This window comes from Electrophorus electricus, chromosome 26, assembly GCF_013358815.1.
Source record: "Electrophorus electricus isolate fEleEle1 chromosome 26, fEleEle1.pri, whole genome shotgun sequence".
NCBI classification, from domain to species: domain Eukaryota; kingdom Metazoa; phylum Chordata; class Actinopteri; order Gymnotiformes; family Gymnotidae; genus Electrophorus; species Electrophorus electricus.
Genome location: NC_049560.1, coordinates 2,345,076 through 2,370,286, shown reverse-complemented (window position 1 = coordinate 2,370,286; position 25,211 = coordinate 2,345,076). Strand labels below are relative to the sequence as shown.

Below are 25,211 nucleotides of genomic sequence, written 5' to 3'. Positions count from 1 at the left end.
TGGTCCCATCTGCATTTTTTAACCGTTTGCTTGCATACACTACCCAGACTCAGTTTTAACACGGGAGTTTATTGTTATTATTGTTGATGGCGTTTATTTATAGGTATGGGTGCCAAATATAATATTATTTAATATAAAGTATACAAATTGATAATTTCTTGTAAAATCACGGTTCATCCAAAAATGATACAGCTGAAAACAAATATCTTTGATTGGTATCTAAATGTCAGATTTGTTGCTCTTCCCGCATATTATCAGTCAGTGTAAGCAGAGAAATACATTATGCAGCTTGTGTTGTTTAAAAATGCCATACTTGAAAATTTTGGTGATGGTTGAAATTACACACACACACACACACAAACAAACAAACAAACACACTTATATGTGCACCTTGCATTGTTTATTGTTTATGCCATAATTGCAAATTTTGGTGTTGGCTGAAAACACACAGACAAACAGACACACACACACACACACAATTAGTTTGTATAGCACTTGTAAACAACACAAGCTGCATAAATGTGTGTGTGTCTGTTTGTCTGAAACAGTCTTTATTTACCCAGATTTCTATGTAGGCATTGATGGGGATTGTATTGTGATGTTCTTGAGTGCTTACTCCTCCTAGGAAAGGGTGTGTCTAAAAAATCTGAACTCCTTCATTTGGAGGAGGTTCATATACATTTGGCTATATAGCACATGTACTCTGACCCATAATTCACACAACTGCGGCCACAATCGCGTAACTGAGTTTTAAAAACTCTGCTCCAGGTGAGGGTTGAACTCACAACCTCGGCATGGCTTCAGTCGTACTGTCGTATAAGTACCATGCGCTGACCGATTGCGCTACTGGAGCACAAGCCCATGCTGTCAGCCCAATGTTCTAATATGCCTAACTAGATAGCTAGCTAATGTTGGTGGCATTAAAATGCAAGCTCCAACTCTGAATCTCATGACAGATTAACTGTTCTTGCTCTCGGTGTACCTCTCACTGGGTTTCAGGGAGAAATATCTGGGTTCGGCTTTCTTGAGTATATCCTAAGCAGGATAAAAACTTGTGTGCAGTATTCATCACTGATTTTGCTGTAGGTCAGACTCCATACTGAACCAAAGGCACTCTACTAGCTGACTGCCTCTCCTCCTCCAGATGCAGGCGTACTCTTCTCTTCTCCTGCTCAACCTGCAGCACTGAGACCACTTTTCCTTGGCTTCCATCCTGTCTGAAGAGAAAGTGTGTTGAAACTTGACAAGACTTCTACTTTTTTCAAGGTTGACCGTTATGTTTTAATTTAAGAAACTGAGTCTGGATTGTATTTGGAGCGCATTATGATATATAGGTTTTGACAATATGGACAGCTTAAAGAAGCATGAATAACTGACATCAAAATATCCACGGAAAGCCATTTCATGAAGCTTCTGATGCATAGTTCTTGCGCTCATATTGCTTCCAGTTTGGAACAGTTTAGTGAGTGATGCCGCAGAGGTTTTTTATGTTAAATGCTTCACTACTCCATGGTGCTCAACAACAAACTCCTGAAACAGTCTTTATTTACCCAGATTGTATTGTGATGTTCTCGAGTGCTTACTCCTCCTAGGAAAGGGTGTGTCTAAAAAATCTGAACTCCTTCATTTGGAGGAGGTTCATATACATTTGGCTATATAGCACATGTACTCTGACCCATAATTCACACAACTGCGGCCACAATTGCGTAACTGAGTTTTAAAAACTCTGCTCCAGTTGAGGGTTGAACTCATAACCTCAGCACGGCTTCAGTCGCACTGTCGTATAAGTACCGCGCGCTGACCGATGGCGCCACTGGAGCACAAGCCCATGCTGTTAGCCCAATGTTCCAATATGCCTAACTAGATAGCTAGCTAATGTTGGTGGCATTAAAATGCAAGCTCCAACTCTGAATCTCATGACAGATTATCTGTTCTTGCTCTCGGTGTACCTCTCACTGGGTTTCAGGGAGAAATATCTGGGTTCGCCTTTCTTGAGTATATCCTAAGCAGGATAAAAACTTGTGTGCAGTATTCATCACTGATTTTGCTGTAGGTTAGACTCCATACTGAACCAAAGGCACTCTACTAGCTGACTGCCTCTCCTCCTCCAGATGCAGGCGTACTCTTCTCTTCTCCTGCTCAACCTGCAGCACTGATCACTTTTCCTTGGCTTCCATCCTGTCTGAAGAGAAAGTGTGTTGAAACTTGACAAGACTTTTACTTTTTTCAAGGTTGACCGTTATGTTTTAATCTAAGAAACTGAGTCTGGATTGTATTTGGAGCGCATTATGATATATAGGTTTTGACAATATGGACAGCTTAAAGAAGCATGAATAACTGACATCAAAATATCCACGGAAAGCCATTTCATGAAGCTTCTGATGCATAGTTCTTGCGCTCATATTGCTTCCAGTTTGGAACAGTTTAGTGAGTGATGCCGCAGAGGTTTTTTATGTTAAATGCTTCACTACTCCATGGTGCTCAACAACAAACTCCTGAAACAGTCTTTATTTACCCAGATTGTATTGTGATGTTCTTGAGTGCTTACTCCTCCTAGGAAAGGGTGTGTCTAAAAAATCTGAACTCCTTCATTTGGAGGAGGTTCATATACATTTGGCTATATAGCACATGTACTCTGACCCATAATTCACACAACTGCGGCCACAATCGCGTAACTGAGTTTTAAAAACTCTGCTCCAGTTGAGGGTTGAACTCATAACCTCAGCACGGCTTCAGTCGCACTGTCGTATAAGTACCGCGCGCTGACCGATGGCGCCACTGGAGCACAAGCCCATGCTGTTAGCCCAATGTTCCAATATGCCTAACTAGATAGCTAGCTAATGTTGGTGGCATTAAAATGCAAGCTCCAACTCTGAATCTCATGACAGATTATCTGTTCTTGCTCTCGGTGTACCTCTCACTGGGTTTCAGGGAGAAATATCTGGGTTCGCCTTTCTTGAGTATATCCTAAGCAGGATAAAAACTTGTGTGCAGTATTCATCACTGATTTTGCTGTAGGTTAGACTCCATACTGAACCAAAGGCACTCTACTAGCTGACTGCCTCTCCTCCTCCAGATGCAGGCGTACTCTTCTCTTCTCCTGCTCAACCTGCAGCACTGATCACTTTTCCTTGGCTTCCATCCTGTCTGAAGAGAAAGTGTGTTGAAACTTGACAAGACTTTTACTTTTTTCAAGGTTGACCGTTATGTTTTAATCTAAGAAACTGAGTCTGGATTGTATTTGGAGCGCATTATGATATATAGGTTTTGACAATATGGACAGCTTAAAGAAGCATGAATAACTGACATCAAAATATCCACGGAAAGCCATTTCATGAAGCTTCTGATGCATAGTTCTTGCGCTCATATTGCTTCCAGTTTGGAACAGTTTAGTGAGTGATGCCGCAGAGGTTTTTTATGTTAAATGCTTCACTACTCCATGGTGCTCAACAACAAACTCCTGAAACAGTCTTTATTTACCCAGATTGTATTGTGATGTTCTTGAGTGCTTACTCCTCCTAGGAAAGGGTGTGTCTAAAAAATCTGAACTCCTTCATTTGGAGGAGGTTCATATACATTTGGCTATATAGCACATGTACTCTGACCCATAATTCACACAACTGCGGCCACAATCGCGTAACTGAGTTTTAAAAACTCTGCTCCAGGTGAGGGTTGAACTCACAACCTCGGCATGGCTTCAGTCGTACTGTCGTATAAGTACCGTGCGCTGACCGATTGCGCCACTGGAGCACAAGCCCATGCTGTCAGCCCAATGTTCTAATATGCCTAACTAGATAGCTAGCTAATGTTGGTGGCATTAAAATGCAAGCTCCAACTCTGAATCTCATGACAGATTAACTGTTCTTGCTCTCGGTGTACCTCTCACTGGGTTTCAGGGAGAAATATCTGGGTTCGGCTTTCTTGAGTATATCCTAAGCAGGATAAAAACTTGTGTGCAGTATTCATCACTGATTTTGCTGTAGGTCAGACTCCATACTGAACCAAAGGCACTCTACTAGCTGACTGCCTCTCCTCCTCCAGATGCAGGCGTACTCTTCTCTTCTCCTGCTCAACCTGCAGCACTGAGACCACTTTTCCTTGGCTTCCATCCTGTCTGAAGAGAAAGTGTGTTGAAACTTGACAAGACTTCTACTTTTTTCAAGGTTGACCGTTATGTTTTAATTTAAGAAACTGAGTCTGGATTGTATTTGGAGCGCATTATGATATATAGGTTTTGACAATATGGACAGCTTAAAGAAGCATGAATAACTGACATCAAAATATCCACGGAAAGCCATTTCATGAAGCTTCTGATGCATAGTTCTTGCGCTCATATTGCTTCCAGTTTGGAACAGTTTAGTGAGTGATGCCGCAGAGGTTTTTTATGTTAATTGCTTCACTACTCCATGGTGCTCAACAACAAACTCCTGAAACAGTCTTTATTTACCCAGATTGTATTGTGATGTTCTTGAGTGCTTACTCCTCCTAGGAAAGGGTGTGTCTAAAAAATCTGAAGTCATTCATAATTCACACAACTGCGGCCACAATCACGTAACTGAGTTTTAAAAGCTCTGCTCCAGGTGAGGGTTGAACTCACAACCTCGGCATGGCTTCAGTCGCACTGTCGTATAAGTACCGTGCGCTGACCGATTGGGCCACTGGAGCACAAGCCCATACTGTTAGCCCAATGTTCTAATATGCCATAATTTGGAGGGTGTTCATATAGTGTTGCCCATGTAGCATATGTTCTCTGTTCCATAACTCTAAGAATTCACAGAATTGCGGCCAGAATCACATAACCGAGTTTCAAAAGCTGTGCTACATGTGAGATTTGAACTCAAAACTTCTGCATGGCTTCACTCGTATTGCTGTATAAGGGATATAAGTTGACCAATTGCACCACTGGACCACAACGTGCTTAACTAGATAGCTAGCTAATGCAGTTGACATTACAATGCAAGCTCCAGCTCTGCAGTTCATGAGCGATTAATTATTCTTGCTCTTTGTGTACATGTAATGTAACTGAGCCTTAAAACCTCTGCTCCATGTGAGGTTCAAACTCACAACCTCGGCATCGCTTCATTTGTACTGCTGTATACGTACCACATGCTGACATACACTGGCGAATTCCATTTGATAAGATTCAACACTGGTCATCTAATCAAGTTTTGTTCTGATGCTTTAGCTAACCTGAACATATAGTTCTCTATATTTTGTGTTACTCTAATTTTCCAAAACTAAAATTATTATTTTAAAATTAGTTAGTTACTTTTCTGTCAGATGTTTCCAACTTATTTAATAAATTTTTAGGCTGCAGATTACACTACTGATCATTGTTCATTTCAACTCAATTTTCATGTAGAGTATTTTCATGTAAAGTAGAGTATAGAGTATAGTTTGTTTTTTTTATCACATGAAATGCATTTACATACACTCTGAGTGGTTATCATGTGTGTTGGCTACGAATTTGAGGCCAAGCTTGAGGATACCTGCACATTTTAAGAAAATTGCAAATTATTGACATTAATTGAAATACTAATATTTAACATAAAATGAGTATTACTTATTTTGTTATTTTTCATAGAATTACATGTAATTATTTTTAAAAACAAATATGAGCATACATTCCTTAACATGCCTGTAAACAGCTGTAAACAGCTGCATGGGGTCTTGGGTTCGAGTCCCGATTTGGGTGGAACCTTCTCCTGCACCGGCTACAGTCCCACGGGGGCTTTGGTGTCCGATAGAGTACGCTGTGCGCAAATTTGCTGCTTGCCATCGACATGTGAATGATTTAAGTGTAAAATGTCTGTAAAGCGTCCTTGAGTTTGAGTACAGAGGTAAAGAGAGATTCAAAATTGCTAAGTAGACCTACACAAAGTTTCCAGACAAACAGGAGGTTTCTTCATTAGCTGTGTAACCAAGGTGCTTCTGAATCTGCAGAGGGAGGAACAGGTTTATATTAGAAAAAGCAGATGTTTAAATCGTTCCTTCCATGGGGTCCTAAAGTTCTGAGGGTGTGCAGCAGTGTTAGCATATCATCTCCCTCCTTTTGGTCATTTTCTGTTCATCATTCGAAGGGCATTTCCTCCGAAACTCTCTCCCCGCCCCCTCCTTTTTTACACACCAATCAGGACATCCTTCCATGTCAAGGAGGAATTGATGAGTGGCGCAGACGCTTTCAATTGGTGAATCTGTGAATAGGACCGCGCGGTAATCTTCAGGAGTGCCGCTCGCCGGATGACCGTAAACTGGTATGTTCTGCCGCTAGAAAGAAAAGGACCGGCCATGTCGACTAAGCCACCTTCACGATGACTCCCAAACATGGGCACGCTTCTTCTGCGACTAAGGAGAGTAAACGCATTCGTTTGTATTATCGTTCTTGTGCAGTTGTCACAGAGTAAGTGCTTTTTTTTTTGCAAGCTTTTTACAGTTCCCTTACCGGTCGATCAACCTGTTATTATTATTATTATTATTATTATCCATCCATCCATCCTTCTTCCTATTCTTGCTGTGGTACTGTGGTGGTGGAAGTGGCAACAGATGTGTTATTATTTTGTCCTGTTGTTATTAAGTTTAGAGCAGGATCTCTCTTAGTTTTGCCTAGAAGGGTTCAACCATTTTTACATGGATAAATGATTCAGAACAGGTTTGTAATTTGCTTATGCGATTCATTTTGTGATCAGTTCTCAAACATGTGGCAAGGGATGGGGGGGGGGGGGGGGGAGAGAGAGAGAGAGAGAGAGAGAGAGAGAGAGAGAGAGAGAGAGACGTACCTTCAGAGTGAGCTGAGAGAGAAGCAGTAAAACAGGCACTCAAAACATAAAAGGCCAGACTTCAAAGATTCAGGTTTATCTTTCATTTTATAAGACTTAGTTGACATCAAAACCAATAGGCTTTTAAGCCTGGATTTTGTTGGGATCCTATGCCCTAAAATGAATGGTGGCATGTATTCGTAATCCCATATCCCATATACAATCTTACAAATATCTAATCTTTTATAAACCAAAGTTCTGTGAATGTGTCCATATGGCTAGACAAACTCAACTCCATTTACTAACTGGTCATTGCCTGAGGTTAAGCCATGAGCTGGTCTACACTTCACATAACTGGGTCTTGAGGAAGTCCCACACATGTACAGAGTGTGTGAATGAAGAAATATAATTATTTGTTTGCCAAAAATACATTCTTACTTTTTAAACTTTGTGTGATCAGTGGCTGACCAAAAAGGGTTCACCACAACTCCAAATGGTGATAATAGGAGGCTTTCCTTTAAGGACACATTTAAATCCAGAAACGGAGTCTTTATTTTTCATATGATAAATGAATGTCTGTTAAATAAGGAATCGGAACAGCTACTCGTTTATCCTTGACATTGCTTGCCTTTTTTTTTCCTCTTTCCAGATTGGAAGTGACTACTTTATTATTGGTTTGGTGACAATGTGTATGTTTTTGATGCCATGTAATCTTTTCATAATTCATCATAATTTGACAGACACATAATGTGTGATTTTGCCTGAGATGATGAGACTGCAGTTCTACACACATTCATATCTCTCTGTGTCATAGCATGCCCTGTGCCTAGTTAGCAGAGTGCAGATTGTTTGAGTGCATTTTCTTTGGCATTTCTTTTGAATACATTTCTGATATTTTCAGATATGTCCATGGTCGGATGAAGTTACGGCAGATGATTAAAGTAACAAGGCCAAATGGTTCTTGAAATATGTTGCCTTGCATGTTAGAGACATTAAAGCGGTTGAGAAGACCAAATGTCATTTTGCATTGCAAAATTATTAAGCAGGCATGGTTCTTTATGTGGTACCTTTTAACCAATCACAAAGCATAAAAATGCACACAATGTTGCCATTACAAGGCATGGTCTGTGAATGAGCATAATTCATATACTAATAACATGTCCTTTGCCAACAAAAACCTCATCAGTACCAGCGCTATTTGCTGAGTCTCACTGCTCAGCCTAAGGGTTGAAGACAATGCTGTCTGAACACTCTGAATAGAATGATAAACGCCCCCTAAATGACTGACTTATGTCTGTGACCCATCACCATAGCAACGCAGCAAATGCTGAGATGGGAGCGTGGAATTGGTTGCCATGGCGGCATGATCTGATGCTTTGTTGGGCCCTTAAAGTTTGCAAATGTCCTTGTGGCGCTCGCAGGAGGTGAAAGGCCCTTTTCAGAGTGGGGGAGGCGTTTCCCGTAGCGATAACTGAGCACTGTGGCTGCTTACAATCCAGATAATGGCTCAGTGAACAGAATGGAGACAAATGTGGTCTATCTAACACTGTTTAGATAATACACAGAGGAGGGAGACACATTTTAGATGCTTGGTGGCACTAGCAGAAAATTAATTCTTGGTATAAACTATTTCTGTAGCATCATGTGACCAAATGGTGTTTTTAAATAGTTCTGTACTGGACTCAATGTATAAGTGCCACTGTTAGACCTTGCAGCTTTCTGTGTTTTGGTCTGGTAATAATAAAGGTGTGGCCATGCATGGGGATCAGTTAATGCCTCATCTTTAGACTATAACACTGGAACAGTTTAGTGCAAACCACTCCTTTATCTTTATGGTTCTTAAAGGATGCAGCACTAGGGCTTTCCTGTGCCAGAAACAGGGAAACATTACCAGTGTGACAAAAAGATTATTTGTGTATGTCCATAAATGAACTTCTGCAGAACAGCACTGCAGTACTGACAGCATAGTGTCATTCTCTGGAGAGAATGTTTTTTGTGGACTGTAGTGCAAGAATGTCTATGAGTAGTTTCATAGGTAATATATGTTTCATAGTCACAGCAGCTCATAAAGACTAATTGGTATACTAAAACCAATAAACTTGCCAGTAGTAGCTAAAATAATCTTTTGCGGAGGACACATAGAGAAATGATTTCTAAGATTTCACTTGCACTGATGTTTCCACACAGGGAAGGTCAACAACCTCTCCAAGAGAGACATCAGCCTTGCGGTCATCTGGCCCTGGCTCTTAGCCATGCTTCACACAGAGCTGTTGGTGATTGAAGTGCCTGTGAACATCTCAGATGTCTGTATGATTTATGACTTCCCTAGTGGCAGCAGCAAAAGCCGTGATGAGCTCTCACACTGGCTCTACCCACCACACTCAGAGCAGCTCATGCAGATTTCTCCCTTTCACTCTGCGCGCGTATTAGCTTACTGGGTTCCATTAATGATTGACCAAATGGGATTATTAGCAAAGAAATGCACTTTATGCAAGTTATTAATAAGTAAGGACTTTTGACTGATGACAGAATGTTGTGTGGAAATTGTTTGCCTCAGCATTCATTTGCAGCTGAAGCTCCTCTGTTTGTAGGTGTGACTCTGCAGAAGGCCTCCTCTCTCTGCCTGTCCAAACCCTGCCAGCATGGTGGTGAGTGCCTAGACGACCCCTCCATCTTCCTCTGCCAGTGTCAGCCTTCTGCAGCGTCCTTGTCCAGCACGCCGTGCACCTCTTCCAACGCCCTCTGCCACCCTCCCATCTGCCAGGGCAATGCCACGTGCCAGCCCACCGGCTCCCAGTCCAGGGAATTAGCATGCCGCTGTGGGCCAAGTTCACCGAGGCACACCTGCCCTGCTGCCGCCAAGCTCTGTGCCCAGAGCTGGTGCAGCGGTAGCGTCCGCTGCATGACCGTGGCACGCGGGGGCTCAAGGTTCAGTTGTCTTTGCCAGCCAGGTTATGCCGGCGCCCTGTGCCAACGACGGGCAGACCGATGCATTCCCAACCCCTGCCGGAACCATGCCATCTGCAGGAATGGCACCGAGGGGCCAGCGTGCTTCTGCGTTCCGGGCTTCCAGGGTGAGCGCTGCGAGATTGAGGTGAATGAGTGCGCCTCACAGCCCTGCAGGAACGGAGCCACATGCGTGGACAGGATCGGGCACTACGCCTGTCTCTGCAGCCCAGGCTACACGGGTGAGCCACGCATGCTTCACTGGATAGAGTGGAGGGCCTCAGAAGCAGAATGATTACATTTCACAGCTCAGAGCATTTTATATAGACCCGAGTCAAATAAGGGATATTTATGTAGACAGAGAGAAAATCAGAAAGACGTTTCTTTGGGGAATTTTTTTTAAAGCAATATGTGCATATTAGTTAAGGAAATGCATCATTTCATGGCAGACGGTTTGGAAAAGAGCCAAATGCATAAAAATATCGTGTGTAGTCTCGAGAAGGATGTGCCTTATGTCAAATATTTCTACATAGCTCCACCTAGTGGTATAATAGTAGTATTAGATCATACATCAGCGATTCAGTGCTCCTTTATAGTCTCACCAAGTCTCACCGAACAGAAATAACTCAGAGCATTTTACATAGGAAAAAAAAACAATAGTGAGGAACATAAAGAGGAAGCCCTACTAAACGATGACTCAAGCAGTCTATATTAGGAATTGTAGTTTTCTTTAATGAAAGTAATGTTAAGCATTGAACCTATAATAGAGCAGAGACGTGTGCAATGAAATGACATCTGTATCAACATCGCTACAACAATGCTGAAATTATTACTACAGACAGATTTTGCTAACAAAGCATTTTCTGTTCTAAGCCATACCAAGCGTCATAGTTCCAGCAAGCGGGTGCTAAATGGCATCGTCTCTGATATTGCAGGTGTCAGCTGTGATGTCCAGATTGATGAATGTCTTTCCCAGCCCTGTCGTCATGGTGGCAGTTGCCATGACCACGTCAACAGCTTCTCATGCACCTGTCCAACTGGTTTCCAGGGGAACCACTGTGAAATTGATGTAGATGATTGCATAGGTCACAGATGTCAGAATGGGGCTTTGTGCATTGATGGAATCAATAGGTAAGTGAAAGAATTGTTTGCATGCAGAACTAATGTTGAATATGTGAAAAAATAGCAAGCTTACAATTAGGTATGTGTATATTTTCTAGGTAATGTAATGTTTACAGTCATCCTTACTGAACAAAATGTGTGTTTGAAATTTCCTCTTGCAGCTACAGTTGTGATTGCTCCCAGAGCGGCTTTTCAGGCTTGCATTGTGAGGTCCCTCTTCCACCGTGTTGGTCCCAGCCCTGCCTCAATGGCGCCCTCTGTCAGGACAAAGGGGGGAATTACACTTGTAAATGTTGGCCAGGTAACCCACGCTTAGGCACACCTGTCAGCATTTGTATTAAAAAAAACATTTGTATATTTATGAGGCATATGTTTTTAAAAATCTGCTTTAATAAATGACATTTAGGGATCAGTATTTTATTACTTCAAACCTGTTTTTTTAACAGCAGTAAAACATCAGCACTAAGTCAGCACTGACACTTGAGCAGAGTGTGCAGTGACAGGCCCTGAGTCCTAGAAAAGAAATACACTCTAAAACAAACAAACAAACAAAAACAAAACAACATCTACAAAAAACAACCCATATTTTATGAGCATATGGGGTAAAAAGGAAAAACAGAATGCACATAGAAGCAGAAAAACATTCTCTACACTGTTCATCACTAATCCTGCAGGGATTGTGGTAGGCATCTTTAGAATACAAAATGAAAATTTAGTCATCAACAGCCGGGCTTGTAGTTGTCCTGGACTGAGTCCCGAATGCAGCTTGTCTCAGTACCTAACCTCCACATGCAATCTATAAAGTCATTCATTTGTGATGTCAATTTGCTGTTACAGTTGATTAATTTATGGTTCCTGTCCTGCTCATTATAGAGGCAGTATGCCCTTATTTTTCTTCTTACGCTGCATTATAATGTTGCTTACAATCCTTTGAGCGCATCATGGTCTCATCTGATATACTGGCTGGCGTTACTGTTGTCGGGAGGCAGGCTTCGAAGGGCATCACTGCGAGCTGGACGTCAACGAATGCAGCAGTGGCCCCTGTCAAAACGGAGGTGTCTGCGTCCAGCGCTCCTGGGAGCCACCCTATGGCAGCAAGAGCCTAATGCCTGACCCCTATGACCCCGTTCATGCTACTGGCTACATCTGCAAGTGTCCACCAGGATTCACAGGTCAGGACGTGACGTGGTAGGGACAATCGCAGACCAACATGCAGACCTTTCCAGTGCAGTTGGAGACATTATCGGATAAAAAATTGGATGGATTTAAAAACATTACTTTTACATTCGGACATTCTATGTATGGTGTATGATTGGTTCTAGTATATGAGATACTTGGTAGTAATCTCATAGCTTTATGTCATTGAGTGTGAGTGTATAGTGTACTCTGGGTTTACCAGTTGCTGAGTTTCAACACTGGATACTCTGTCCATATCTGTTAGAGCGGTCTGGAGGAAGTAACTCAGATCTATGTAGCTTGGTGGTTAAGGTCGTGTACTAGTAATCAGAAGGTTGCCAGTTCAAGCCCCACCACTGCCAAGTTGCTGCTGTTGGGCACCTGAGCAAGACCCTTAACCCTCAATCATTCAAGTTGTGCTCAGTCATAATTGTAAGTTGCTTTGGATAAAAGTTGCATGTAAATGTCTTGCAATTGTGAGATACTTAACCTGTAATAAGATAATTCTGCATTAAGACGCTCAGAGTGTATTAACATAATCCTATATTATTACACTCATGTTGCTTTAAGATGACTGTGATGAGGACAGGCCATCAGGCTTCAGAGGCCAAACAGTGTGCACGGAGGCCTGGGCGAATGGACCATAAGCAGAGCAGACATCTCTGCACAGAATCCCATAACTGCATGAATGCTTAGAGCTTTAGACTGTAGTGTCAGGAGGAGGGGTATGATTTAGTTTCGGAGGCAGCAACGTCCCAGTCTCTCCTCTTGTGGCAGAGTTGTGCAAATCTGCCAAAAAACAACACAAATAAAAAAATAAAAAATAAAACATAGTTAGGTTCCTGACTGGAACAGTTTTGACAGTTTTGTAAAGTGGACCTGTTCTGGGTTTGTGATTGCCGTTTCTAGGACTGTTACTGCAAAGGTTTCTTTCTCCTCTTAAAGAAAGGTTTTGCAAGAGTGTGTACCTTCGTAAAGGTCTTCAGGCCATTTAATCATGGAGCACAGCAAGTATCACAGTGAGGGTTGATTGGTTTCTCATGGATTTGGTTTAATCTAACTTTACGTTTCTTAAATGTAACTGCAATTGATTGTGTGGAATGGGTTTGCTCATTTTGGGGCATGAGACTGAAAGTGTGAACATAATAATTTAATTTAATAATTTGAGGACTTTGCCAGTTGGCAGCAGTTGGCGGAATTAAAATTTGGGCATTATGAAGCCAGTTTTGCATGACAGTCTGCTTGAGGAATGATCAACTGACACGTTCTCACATTCCTTGGCATCAGCCGTCAGAGACAACTTTATACTAAATCCCATAAAGGCAGAAATAAAAGAAGTCTTACTGAAGGAGTGCCAGTTCAGAGTGGAAGATCTGGTGTGGAGACTAGATAGTGAGAATATAATAATGTCATGGTTAGGTTGAAATATTCAGTGTTTTAAGAGCATAATACATATAGCTTGATGATCTTTGTACTGGTTCATCACCATTCAGGTGCACTGTGCGAGAAGGACGTAGAAGAATGCTCTCCCTCTTCATGTCAGAACGGTGCCTCGTGTGAGGACACGATCGGCGGCTACGTCTGCATTTGTCCGTCTGAGAGCCGGGATGGTGTCCTGTACGGGGGGCAGAACTGCACCAAGCCTCTGGTGGGCTGTGAGTCCCACGAGTGCCAGAACGGGGCGGCGTGCGTGCCCTGGCTCAGAGGCGGTGTGCACGGCTACAGCTGCTCCTGCCCGGCGGGCCACGGCGGCCCCCGCTGCCAGACGCCCACCACTTTCTCATTCGAATCCACCGGGGACCACGTGAGGCTGCACGCCCCTTGCCCGGACACGGACACCCCCTCAAATTTCACGCTGAGCTTCCGCACCATGCTCGGGGATGCGGTGCTTGTCCGGCGGGCGGGCCGCGGGGCCCTACTCACCCTGGAGCTCCGGGGGGGCTCCCTGCAGCTGAGCTTACAGAGCAAGGCAGGGGACAGCGGCTGGATCTTGAGGCTGCCCCAGCACCTGGCGGACGGCGAGTGGCATGCGGCGGAGGCTGTGCTGGGTGGTGGGACGCTGCTCCTCCGGCTCCTCGGGCCCTGCCGGGGGGAGCGGTGCAGAGAGGCTGCTCAGCTGGAAGCAGGCAAGGAGGCACTGCAGTCAGCCTTCTGCACCACCCTGATTGGAGGCCAAGTGGAGGGAGGTGTTTCAGGTTCGTTTATCGGCTGCATGAGGGATCTGTTTGTTGACTCGCACCTGATGGGGCCAGACGACTGGCTCAACGCTTCGGCTGTGAACATCACCCGTGGCTGCATCCACCGGGATCGCTGCAAAGATGCTCCATGTGAAAACCGGGGAGAGTGTGTCAACTTGTGGCAGGGCTACCAGTGCAAGTGCCAGCGGCCGTATGAGGGGCAAAACTGTGCTGATGGTAATTTGCAAATTTGCAGTTTTCTAATGGTGCTGTTTGGACTTAACTTTTAATGAAACTCCTGAACTAGTTTTGCACTATTCCAACTTTCTGACAGAAAAGCAGATCAGTAATTTCATACACTTTTAGGAGTGCCATTCCTCTGTTCAGTTATATCTTAAAGTTGTGTTTCCCACACTTGGTCCTGGAATGTTTTGGCTTTTTGCACATTTGACTGTTTTTTTCCTGCATCCAACACACTTTAATCATCTTATTGCCTAATTAACCAACCCTTCACAAAATGCCGGGGTCATCAAAACCAGCCTGATGGAACAATGGCCTAAGGGTATAACTCCACCAGATTTTCACCTTTGCATATTATATCATATCACTGTCAAAATAGGTGGAAGGCATGGGTCTGGCGCATGGGAAAAGGTATCTGAACTATTTGGTTTTATGTCTGCATTTCTTTTTTCTTATAGAACATACCCCTGCCAGATTTGGCCGGGATGGCGCCTCGAGCTTTGCTGTTTTTGCTATCGACGAGGAGCCGGGTGCGGCCGTCCTCACCTTTTCCATGCTGCTGCGTACACGCCGCGAGTCGGGCATGCTCCTCGCGCTGGCCGCCGGCGCCCGCCCGTACCTGTGGGTGCGGCTGGAGCACGGACACCTAAAGGCAAAAGTTGACGGCGCCCAGGGCGTAGCGGGCAGAGGTGTCATCAGTGACGGCAAGTTGCACCTCGTTAGCGTCGCTGTTGGCTGGGGCCAGATGACCCTGCGGCAGTCCGGTCTCACGGCTGGGCGTGCGGCCGTCGGACCGGTCCACGTCCGCGCGGGAGACAAGGTCTATGTGGGAGGCGTAGACGACAAGCGGTCCACGGCTGGGCTCGGGGGCTATTTTGAAGGCTGCATACAGGACCTTCGCCTCAATGAGCAGAGGCTGCAGTTCTTCCCGCGTGGCGTCCCGGTGAGGTCACACGGCGCCGAGCACATGGTTAATGTTTCTGAAGGCTGCATTGGAGGCGACTCCTGCGCTGTAAGTCACAATGTTATACACCATTGATCACTTCATTACCATGAGCTTGTACACACCAGTTTAACCATTTCATCACCTTTAACATGCTGGTTAAGAGCGCTCAGATAAAAAGTCACAGTGATATCTCCAGACTAGATTAAGCCTGGGCTTAATACCAGATTGCTGTAAGAACAGTGAATCAGCATTGGAGATCTAGTTCTGGCAAACTGGCCCTTGTGACTTTGTTCTAATGTTCTAACCGAAACTGCCGAATAATCACATTTCATTTCTAGCTTCCTGTAAAAGCTTTTCATTTGTCCTCTTTTCATTCTCCCCTCCTCAGAGCAGCCCCTGTCAGAACGGAGGCGTGTGTGTCCCTGCGTGGGAGGATTTCACGTGCGCTTGCACCCACAACGCCACTGGCCGTCACTGTGAGGAGGTTCGCTGGTGTGCATTTTCTCTGTGTCCCTCCCCTGCACACTGCAGACCAGTCCCCCGTGGCTACGAGTGTGAGTGGACCCGGCTGGTCTAACCACTGCCTCAGACCGGCTCTCCGAGACACGTTTTTCTTTTCTTTTTTTTTTAGTAGTTTACATGAAGTTTAAAGAACGTTGTATTGTTCTCACTAGTATGATGTTAGGAGTATATTCAAGTTCTGTCCGCCAGTGTTGGTCTCATTAGTAAATTGGATTGTGCTGATTGTGCTACGCTGTTCAAGATTACAGATGGAGTTAGTAAAGAGCAAAGGAAAGCAACTTTGGGTTTAACATTAATAAAGCACATTTTAAAGTAGCCACTTAGCATGGAAGTACTGTAACATTGTTTCAGGTTTATGTTTTAGCCAAATGCTATTACTCTGACTAAACAAAATCCAACATGTGTAGTTAATTAGGTACAATTCACATCACATTTTAGTGGCCTCAAATCTCTCGTAACATTTAAACAAATGGGCTTTTAAAAATACTGGACGTAATCAAAGCGTAGCTAAATGAACAGATATGATACCAGTAGACAGGACAGACATAAGAGACATGTCTGGAGACCTCAGAGACCCAGGGTCAGCGTATGGGTGAAGCAGTCAACAGTGTACAGCCATACAGGTGGCAGCGTTAGCTCAGTGGTTAAGGTTGCTGGTTCAAGCCTCGCCACTGCCAACTTGCCACTGTTGGGCCCCTGAGCAAGACCCTTATGCCTCAATTGCTCAAGCTGTGTTCCGTCATAATTGTAAGTTGCTTTGGATAAAAGTGTCAGTTACATGCCATAAAATTTTTACTGTGCTGCGCAAAATCAACATTATATTGTACAGTGTGAAATCAGCACCCAAGCAATATATCTGGGCAGTAAATTACTATTAAGTATAACATATGACAAATACATAAAGATTACCACAATAAAACATTAATGCAAATAACAAAGTAATGTAATAAAGAGTAACAAGAGGTTTTCCATGGGAAGTCCAGGTAGATATTGGATCTTGAGTCCAGGTTTCCATGGAAAGTCCAGATGGATGCTGTGCCCATAGAGACAGCAGTAGTGTACTTTGACACCAAAAAACCTTCATGGAGCTTCAAACACAGTTAGACACAGTTAAGCCATACAGGCCTGCAGACTGGGCAGAACTGGGCCCATTCTAGGGTGACACTGTGTGGGATTACTTGAGAAAATGAAGCTTGAAAGAATGTACAATTGCTTTTTTCTAGCTGAAGCAAATGCATACCTACAATCCTAAAAGCAAAGACTTGATTTGATTTTAGAAATGATCCCCAGTTCTTAAATCTAGTTTTGACAACAGCTGAGTTGATCTGCTCATCAAATCTATCTTCAGAATCATGATTCCGTGATTCTTAACATGGTTTAAACTATTATGAGAGTACTGCTTGAGTTTTTGATAGACTATTAGTGTATTGAAGGGGGGTTGGGTATAAGAACGAGTAAAATAAATATTCAGATTTATTTCGGTTCAACAAAGTTGTTGACCATCCAGTGTTTGTTTTTAATTTTAATCTTATGTTTCTGTACAACCTGAGGATTTAATTCATTATTTATTTATTTCAATACTTTCCAGCATTAGATGAGAATCGTTGATTAGAGTCTCTCATTTATGAATTCAGTTGAATAATCTTAAATACATCATTTTACAGTACATAATCTTTCAGTGTGGCCACTGAACTCTTTTTATTAGGCTGATTTGTACCAGCCAGGCTTAACATGCTTTGATTGAACTATAATTTTGATTTGTCTCCTATACAACCATCTTCGTCGCAGTAATATCACTGGTTAAGCCAAGGAGCAATACAGTTCAGCTGAGTTAAAACTAAACATATATATCTAAACTTGATAATTTGTAGGTTGAAATTAACCAGTATTAAATAAGTATAATGAAAAACGTGTAAATTATCACCAACTGTCTTGTATAATGTTATTTTAGAACATTATTTAACTTATTAACTACCACTAAAGAGAATTTCCCTTGCTAACAAGTGATTAAGTTATTAAAAGCCATTCATTTTCTAATTAGGACCTCCTAAAGAGACTAGACTTCAATAAATTACACCATAAGGGAACTGTCAAAATATTATATAACCTGAAACCAGGCCTGAAATATTTTTCTTTTGTTGCAGGCATTTCCAACGTTACTTTTCAGAATGGCGTCACTCTGACATTCCGTGGCAATGGGCTGATTTCCCGCCACCTCACCACCATCTCCTTCAGTATTCGCACACGGCAACACACTGCAGCTGTGCTGCACGCCGACAGCGGCTCGGGCTTCGTGACCGTGTCGGTCCGCGACGGCTTGTTGGTGCTGGAGCTGCTCAGCCCATCTTCCTCCTCCTCCTCCTCCTCCTCCTCGTCTTCTTCTTCTTCCTCCCCCCTGCTCCTGCGCAGTTCCAGGCCCGTAGCCGATGGCATGTGGCACAACGTGGAATTCCGTATGGTTGCCCCCGCAGCTAACGCTTCTCAGTGGGCCCTCCTTCTGGCAGACGACCGAGAGGAACCCGTCACCTCTGACTCCGAGGCCGGCAACCTGGACTTCCTCCGCGAGGGTGTGGACATCCTGCTCGGGGGGCCGGGCTCCAGGGCGGGCCAAAGCGGGATCATGTGCCTGAGTAACGTGGAGCTAGGCGGGATCGTGCTGTCGTACTACGGCCCCTCTGACCTGATGCTGCCCCGCCCCCAGATGGAACAGTTCCGTAAGACATCCACCGCTTCACTGCCCGGCGGGTGCCGAGCGGAGGGCGGCGCGTGTGAGCCCAGCCTGTGCCTTAATGGCGGCCACTGCCGGGATCTCCTTGGCCCGTTTCGCTGCACCTGCCCCTCGGGCTGGACGGGCCAGCGCTGTGAGCTCCACGCGGTTGCATGCCGCTGTGAAGCAGAGACGGACCCCTGCGGCCGCCGTCGGTGCGCAGATGGTGCTGCCTGCCTGCAGGATGCCAGCATGACTGCCTGTCTCTGCACACGCAACTTCAGCGAGCCTAACTGCACGTGAGTGACATCACTAGCTCTCTTTCGGTGGTGGAGGACGGGGGAATCCCGCTGCGGACAGAGCTGGGGATTTTACGCCATGCGTCCATTTGAACGAACTTTGAATTGAATGACGAGCAGCATTGGTGTGACACGCCTATGCTCTTCGTCTTTAGGGTGTCTGTGTTCAGCACCTGAGCTGATCTGGATCCCCCTGATCTTGGCTAAAGCAAGGAGAGACACAGAGACTTCACTTGAATCACACACATGAAAAGCCACATTCTCAAAAAGCAATAGTCGGGGTTTTGAGAAAAACAGCGCAAAACTACATTCTATCCTTTGTACAATCAAATGGGACATGAACCTTTAAGGCTCTCATTTAAAAAGCACAACAGCGTCTTCCTTGAACCAAACTCCTTCAGGGACTGATTTGTTACCCTGAAAATGCAAAAAAGTTTTTCATGGTATTACACTTGCGTGAGAGTGTATTTGTGGTAATATGTCTGCTACCATAAGAGTCATTTAAATGCAGCGACATCAGTTCTAAAGTGTGGTGTTTCTGGTGAGGGAGTCCTCTCCTACCCCCCGTGAACACGCTTTGCCTGTAGGGCAGCATCAGAAGCACGCCTGCAACCATTTATCTCAAACGTCTCGCACTGCCACATTTTTTCCTTGTACCTCTTTGAAAGTGCCTCACAGGCAGCCAGAAGACATGATGCATCCATCTTTTCTCTTCTCTAGCGCGAGAGATCTTTCGCGCACACTGGCGTTGTCTGTCTGTTTGCCCCCCTCGCTGCGGCTGCGCCGAGGAGCTTCCGTGGTGTATAGCTGTCAAGAACATGGACGTTTCCTCTGCTCTTCTTCCTTTGCTTTTTTTATCCCTCCAGTAGTTGTGTTTTTCTAAACCATCAAATGATCAGAACACAACAAGCAACAGCATAAACTTGGTTCTACCGTAGAAGTCACATATGTACACACATGAAGCTATAGAAATTACTGGCAAAATATTCTCATTGGTGATATTTAGAAAACACAATATTTGCACTTCTATATATTTACCATACACCCCCCGCCCCACCAATCTCACACACTCACATTACACTGATGGTGTTAGTGCAATACATGTTACACCAATGTTAATCTTAAAATTCAACAGCGATTTAATCTCTGTTGTTGTTTATAAATTGGGGGATCCATTGCCATGTTAATTTCAGTATGCTGCTCACTGGCTAATCTGCTTTGTGCTTGGGAGATATGAGGGAGACAGCCAGCGGCCCTCATGGAGGTGTCTGCCTCATCGGCTCATTTTCCTTTAATTTCTTTTCTTTTCTTTCTCCTCCCAGAGGTTCCAAGCTCCCAGCATCCATCTGCGGCCATGAGACACAGAACTACACGTGCCTCAATGGGGGCAACTGCTCTGATGCAGACTTTGCATGTGACTGCCTGCCGGGCTTCACTGGACACCGGTCAGCACGGCTTTGCTCAGTCATTCACTCATTTTATCCCCTTGGTCTCTCTCTTTCACTCTCATACTCTAATCAAGAGACCTGATTCGTTAACCCTGCTGGACAGAGAAAAGCTACATCATGAACACTGTTGTGATTAACAAATAAATCGGGTTGCAAGGGACGAGCTCAATATTACAGGGGAGGTTTTTTGGGGGGGGGGCAGGAAACACCTACAGGATGATTAAAGCTTGCCTTACGGCGTGTCTCTTCCACGCATAGGTGTGAGCAGGAGACAGACGTATGCAGGTCCAACCCCTGCTTGAACGAGGGCTACTGTCTCAGCTTGGCGGGCGGGTTCCGCTGCATGTGTGAGGAGGGCTATGCGGGCGACACCTGCCACATCCACGTAAGCCGCTGACTTTTGCCGGCTGTTCTGCTGTGGCAGAACCTCGTCCAACTGCTCGCCTACCTCCTACTGAAGCTGGATTGCGTGCCAGTAGATTTAGAGGAGAATGACTGAGACACGCGTGTGTGTGAGACAGAGAGACGGTGAGCATGACTGTGACTCTCTGGACTGAAACCAATGTATCAAACACTGATTAAGTTTGTTGGTCTTTGATGGCATGGTCAGTGGGTGCTGTTCTAAACTGCACAATATTTTACATGGTATTTTAGCACAAAAATGGATCTTATCCCATGATTATCACATTTACTACAGTAAAGAGGGGCTTGTAACAGGATCCTATCCTTAGATTCTATGCATATTTTCTTAATTTGCTAAAGTTTAGTTCTGGTTTACTGTTTAGATTAGGCAGAACCCTTTAACATCTATCCCATTATTAATGTCTGCTCCATCTGTACACCATTAAATTACACAAATATAGTCAACTCTAGAAATATTGGCACCCTTCATGAAAATGAGCTAAAATTTTCATATAAAACACACATGCAATGAGTGATATTTTCTGTCTCATGCTTTTATTGTGAAAACGTTTTTGGAACAAAATTAAGGTTTCCTTCAGTAGCACAAATTTTCATAAAAATGCAGATTCCAAAAATATTGGAAAGGGCTTCTTTTGTGGAACACGTACAAAAAGCTCCTGGTCTTGAAGGTGGCGTCTCACTGATTATTTTGAAGAGGTGAGATCCCAAGACACAACTAAACTTTTAAGATGTGAAACTGTGATCTTTGGGTTTTTCTTTGTCTTTCCTAGCATCCTTCGCACCACATGTGGTGCAATATGCAAATACGTTCCCTTCCTGACAAATCTTCACCTGCTCCATGCTTTTGAAACGTCTTACTATAGCCCTGGTTACGCTTGCTGGTAATTTCAGCTGCAGTTTTGCAGCCGTTCATCGGTCTATGCAGCTCAACAACTTATTTTCTCAGTTGAGCTGAGAGCTTTTGGGGTTCTACCCATGTTGATGGATGACAAAGGGATTTTACCTGTTACACCTCATTATGCCCCAGTGAACCAGGAAATGGTCGTAGACAATAAGAGTTTCTAGATACTAAAAGCAATATCACGGAACATTTCTTTCCAGCAACATGCATTCTTTGGACTTATAGTATTCTTCAAGGAATGCCAATAATGAATGAATGAACTATTGTTAAGACTTTTGCAGAAATTATTTTTGAATCATCGATGTATTACCTATAATGTTTTTGCTCATTTTCATGAAGGGTGTCAATATTTCTGGAATAAGCATCTGTCTACACCAAATGATATTACCTCAGTATTGTCTCCAAATCCAGTCTTGCATGGTCACTGGCACTCATTATGAAAGGCAGTGGCCATCTAGAACAACTTTGTCAGTTGTACTTTAATTAATGTGTCTGTGTTATCTAGACGTATCATTTTCATGTGCTCACCCAGCTGTCCATTTGTCTTTCACAGCTGAAACGTTAGTATTCATCGCCTCCTCAACAGGTTCCATAGCTGGATCTTGTCTTTGTCTTTGGACGTTTCTCTCCATTCTCATCCTGTTGTTTGTCCTCCATGGATGGAGCTGTTGTTCCACCCACCTCCGCCCTGCTCCTTGCTGCTCGAGGGCTGTGATCGTGTCTGGAGCTCTTCATGTCGCACGCGGGGTGCTGCCGCCGCCGATTCGGAGCGACAGCCCCACTTCAAGCAGGCGCGTCAAACTCGGCACAAGCCAGCGCGCTGTCAAAGCAGACGCCGCGGGGTGTCAAGTCACCGCTTTCTTTAGGACTTCAGCTGGCTGCTAGAGGCTGGGAAGGGTTTACCGCGCACTTTTGAAATAGCTTGAAATTATTTGAAATGGGAGGGATGTCAGGGTTAAGACCAGTGCTAAGAATATTGGTTTTGTTTTAGAATTCAACAGATATAAAATGTGGATATTAAAAAAAATTTACAGTCATTCACATGATTCACATTCAGGCTGAAGTATATATTTGGACCTTGTGCGTGCTGTTTTATTACCAAGGATTCGGGACAGAGTGAAACCAGAGGATGTGATAACTAGACCTTATGTCTGAGAAAGAGCTCTGAGAGATTTCTTCATCCTTTTTTCATCCCATGAGTAGTGGTAGACTTAAAATAGCTTTTTTGCTAATCCTCACTGACAGGCTAGATACAGGACCGGGAAGACACCTTACAGTACCCACAATTCTGAGATCCACCGTGACCCCGGGGGCTTGCATATGAGGGGCAAACCCACAGCTTTACTTGTTGTGCTGTTGACCCAACTTCAAAAGCAGTGTGTCTGTTTAACGTGTAATTTCATTTCCACTTAAGTGCTTTAGGTTAACAATATCTAAAGCAACTGGAATATCTTAATCAAGAATAGTAGGAGAGAGAGTCAAACTAGGGAGCATAATTTATGATTGGGGGGGGGGGGGGGGCACAGTTCCTCTTCATGCAAGTCACAAATCGTGTGACAGGGAAGAAACTGCTGTTTTTTAGGGCCGGTTTTGTGCCTGCTGAAGCATAAATCTCTGAGGATCTGTGTGTCTGTGGCAGTGGCTGAACGCTGGATGTGTGCGCCTTCACAGTTCCTTAATAGTGCTGGGCCAGCAGAAAGATGCCACACGCTCTCCTATGAAATGCAACTCAGCAGAGCGGTGGCAGCGTCGCTGCAGGTCGGAAAACGCGGGGTAGAAATATGGGAGCAGCTTATCTCTGTGACAGGGTCGTTCATCTGGAGGAAGTCAGGCGCAAACACACACACGCACACACTCACTCACTCACGCATGCGCGTGCACCCACAAACAGAACACCGCCCACAGTCACAGAACAGGTGACGAGCTAAGCTCAGCTCATTCGAAATCGAGTTTCACGGGCCTTCAGGTCACTGTCACTTAGAAAAGACTAAGGTAAATGTCATTCATTTGGGTTGAAAGGACAAGCCTTAAACTTTAGTTATTTCAGCTTCACAAATACCAATAAATGGCCACAAACATACTTGTCTTTAGTGCCACAGGTGACCAAGTATAACTAAGTAAATCAAGACATACGATACCTTAGGCGGTGCTATTGCTTACTACGAGTAGTCAGGACCAACAGAACTCTGGGCTCCTTCATGTCCTCTGGGAACCATCTTGTTCCTGCAGCTCCAAATGGCTCCTGGTGATCAGCGTGTCAGAGCGCGGCAGGGCAGGAGAATGGATGGGAGTATGATGCATACATGAACTACACCTTCAGGACATTCATCATCTCTGCATATAGTTTAGAGAAACACAAAGATGTTGTTTTGTACTGTGAGCCATATATAAAGTGTAGAAAACTCACTGACAGGTCATCACCATTGTGTAAGCTCAGGTATTTTAATGCTTTTTTTATTTTTAATTTTTAGAATATAAATGTTATTTTAATGATTTTAACAATCATTATGAGAATGACAGTTAAAACCATTGTGACAATGTCTTCCTCCAGATGCATTTTTGTAACCTTCTTTTAAATACCAATCATGCACATGCACTAGTATTTGAAAGGTTACAGAAATTCATTATGTATATTCATTAATTTAATGCACAATTTTGGCTGTTGTGCTGCACAGTTTACTACAAATCACTGAAAGCAACAGGATTTATCATCTCAAGACAATGCTCAGTTATGAGCCTTTGGCTATTTGGCTAATGCTTAACTTATTCTTGCATGTCATATTTGTATATTATAAATCTTTAAAAGGCTCAAAAACTGTTTCCACCAATGATCCCATCTCAGGTCCTGCCTCTGCTCTGTCCTCTTCTAGATGACTAGGGCGAGCTGGACATTGGCACTGCCCCTGTGGGCAAGCCTGGCACTGGCCCTGCTGGCAGCCGGCACGGTCCTGGCACTGGCCCTGGTGCGGCGCTGGCGGGCCACGCGTGGTACCTACAGTCCCAGCCGCCAGGAGAAGGAGGGCTCGCGAGTGGAGATGTGGAACATCTCGGAGCCGCCGCCCACGGAGAGACTCATCTGAGCAGGGAGGCGTCCTGGAGAACGCTCCCAGGTGACAGCGTCTGCGATCAGACTGCCAAAAGGAAGCTCCTGCTCAGACAGCTTAGAGAGAGAGAGAGAGGGGAGAGAAAAAAAAAAAAAGAAAAAAAAAAAGAAAAAAAAAAAAAAAAAAACCTTCTTGCGAAGAACTGGCCCAGTGGCAGCTGCAGAGGTAGATTGTGAAGTTGTGGAAAGGTGTGTAGTTCGGTTTCTCAGAGCAGAAGTAGAACTTGTGGAATTTTGAGGAGGGGGGAAAAAAACAAAAAAAAAAACAAGTGTTTACATTGTTGAGTTCAGATATATGTGGCCAAACCATTGGTTCATGTTAGACTAGAAAATCTCAGTGTAATGCTTTATATTATCACAATTAAGTTATTTTTTTCCTTAATTGTCCCACTTTTTTTACTTTGTGAGCTCGTGTTCAAGAGGTGACGTGTTTAATTTTTTACATG

General features: G+C 44.1%; 1 protein-coding gene and 2 non-coding genes across 3 annotated transcripts; 1 reads left to right on the top strand and 2 right to left on the bottom strand.

Annotated features, from left to right (window-relative positions):
* Positions 1–760: 760 nt before the first annotated feature.
* trnai-uau lies at positions 761–853 on the bottom strand. Its single transcript is given in 2 exon segments — positions 761–796; positions 816–853. It is a non-coding gene; the product is annotated as a tRNA-Ile (tRNA).
* A 2,804-nt stretch (positions 854–3,657) lies between these two features.
* On the bottom strand, positions 3,658–3,750 carry trnai-uau. The gene is given in 2 exon segments: positions 3,658–3,693; positions 3,713–3,750. It is a non-coding gene; the product is annotated as a tRNA-Ile (tRNA).
* A 2,504-nt stretch (positions 3,751–6,254) lies between these two features.
* On the top strand, positions 6,255–24,801 carry crb1 (crumbs cell polarity complex component 1). The gene is made up of 12 exons (XM_027028860.2): positions 6,255–6,400; positions 9,347–9,943; positions 10,637–10,832; positions 10,985–11,124; positions 11,813–11,995; positions 13,493–14,413; positions 14,875–15,428; positions 15,751–15,916; positions 18,029–18,890; positions 20,213–20,335; positions 20,597–20,723; positions 24,533–24,801. Exons 1-12 carry the CDS (start codon positions 6,325–6,327, stop codon positions 24,740–24,742), a joined length of 4,155 nt encoding a protein of 1,384 aa, XP_026884661.2. The 5' UTR covers positions 6,255–6,324; the 3' UTR covers positions 24,743–24,801.
* The last annotated feature ends 410 nt before the right edge of the window (positions 24,802–25,211 follow it).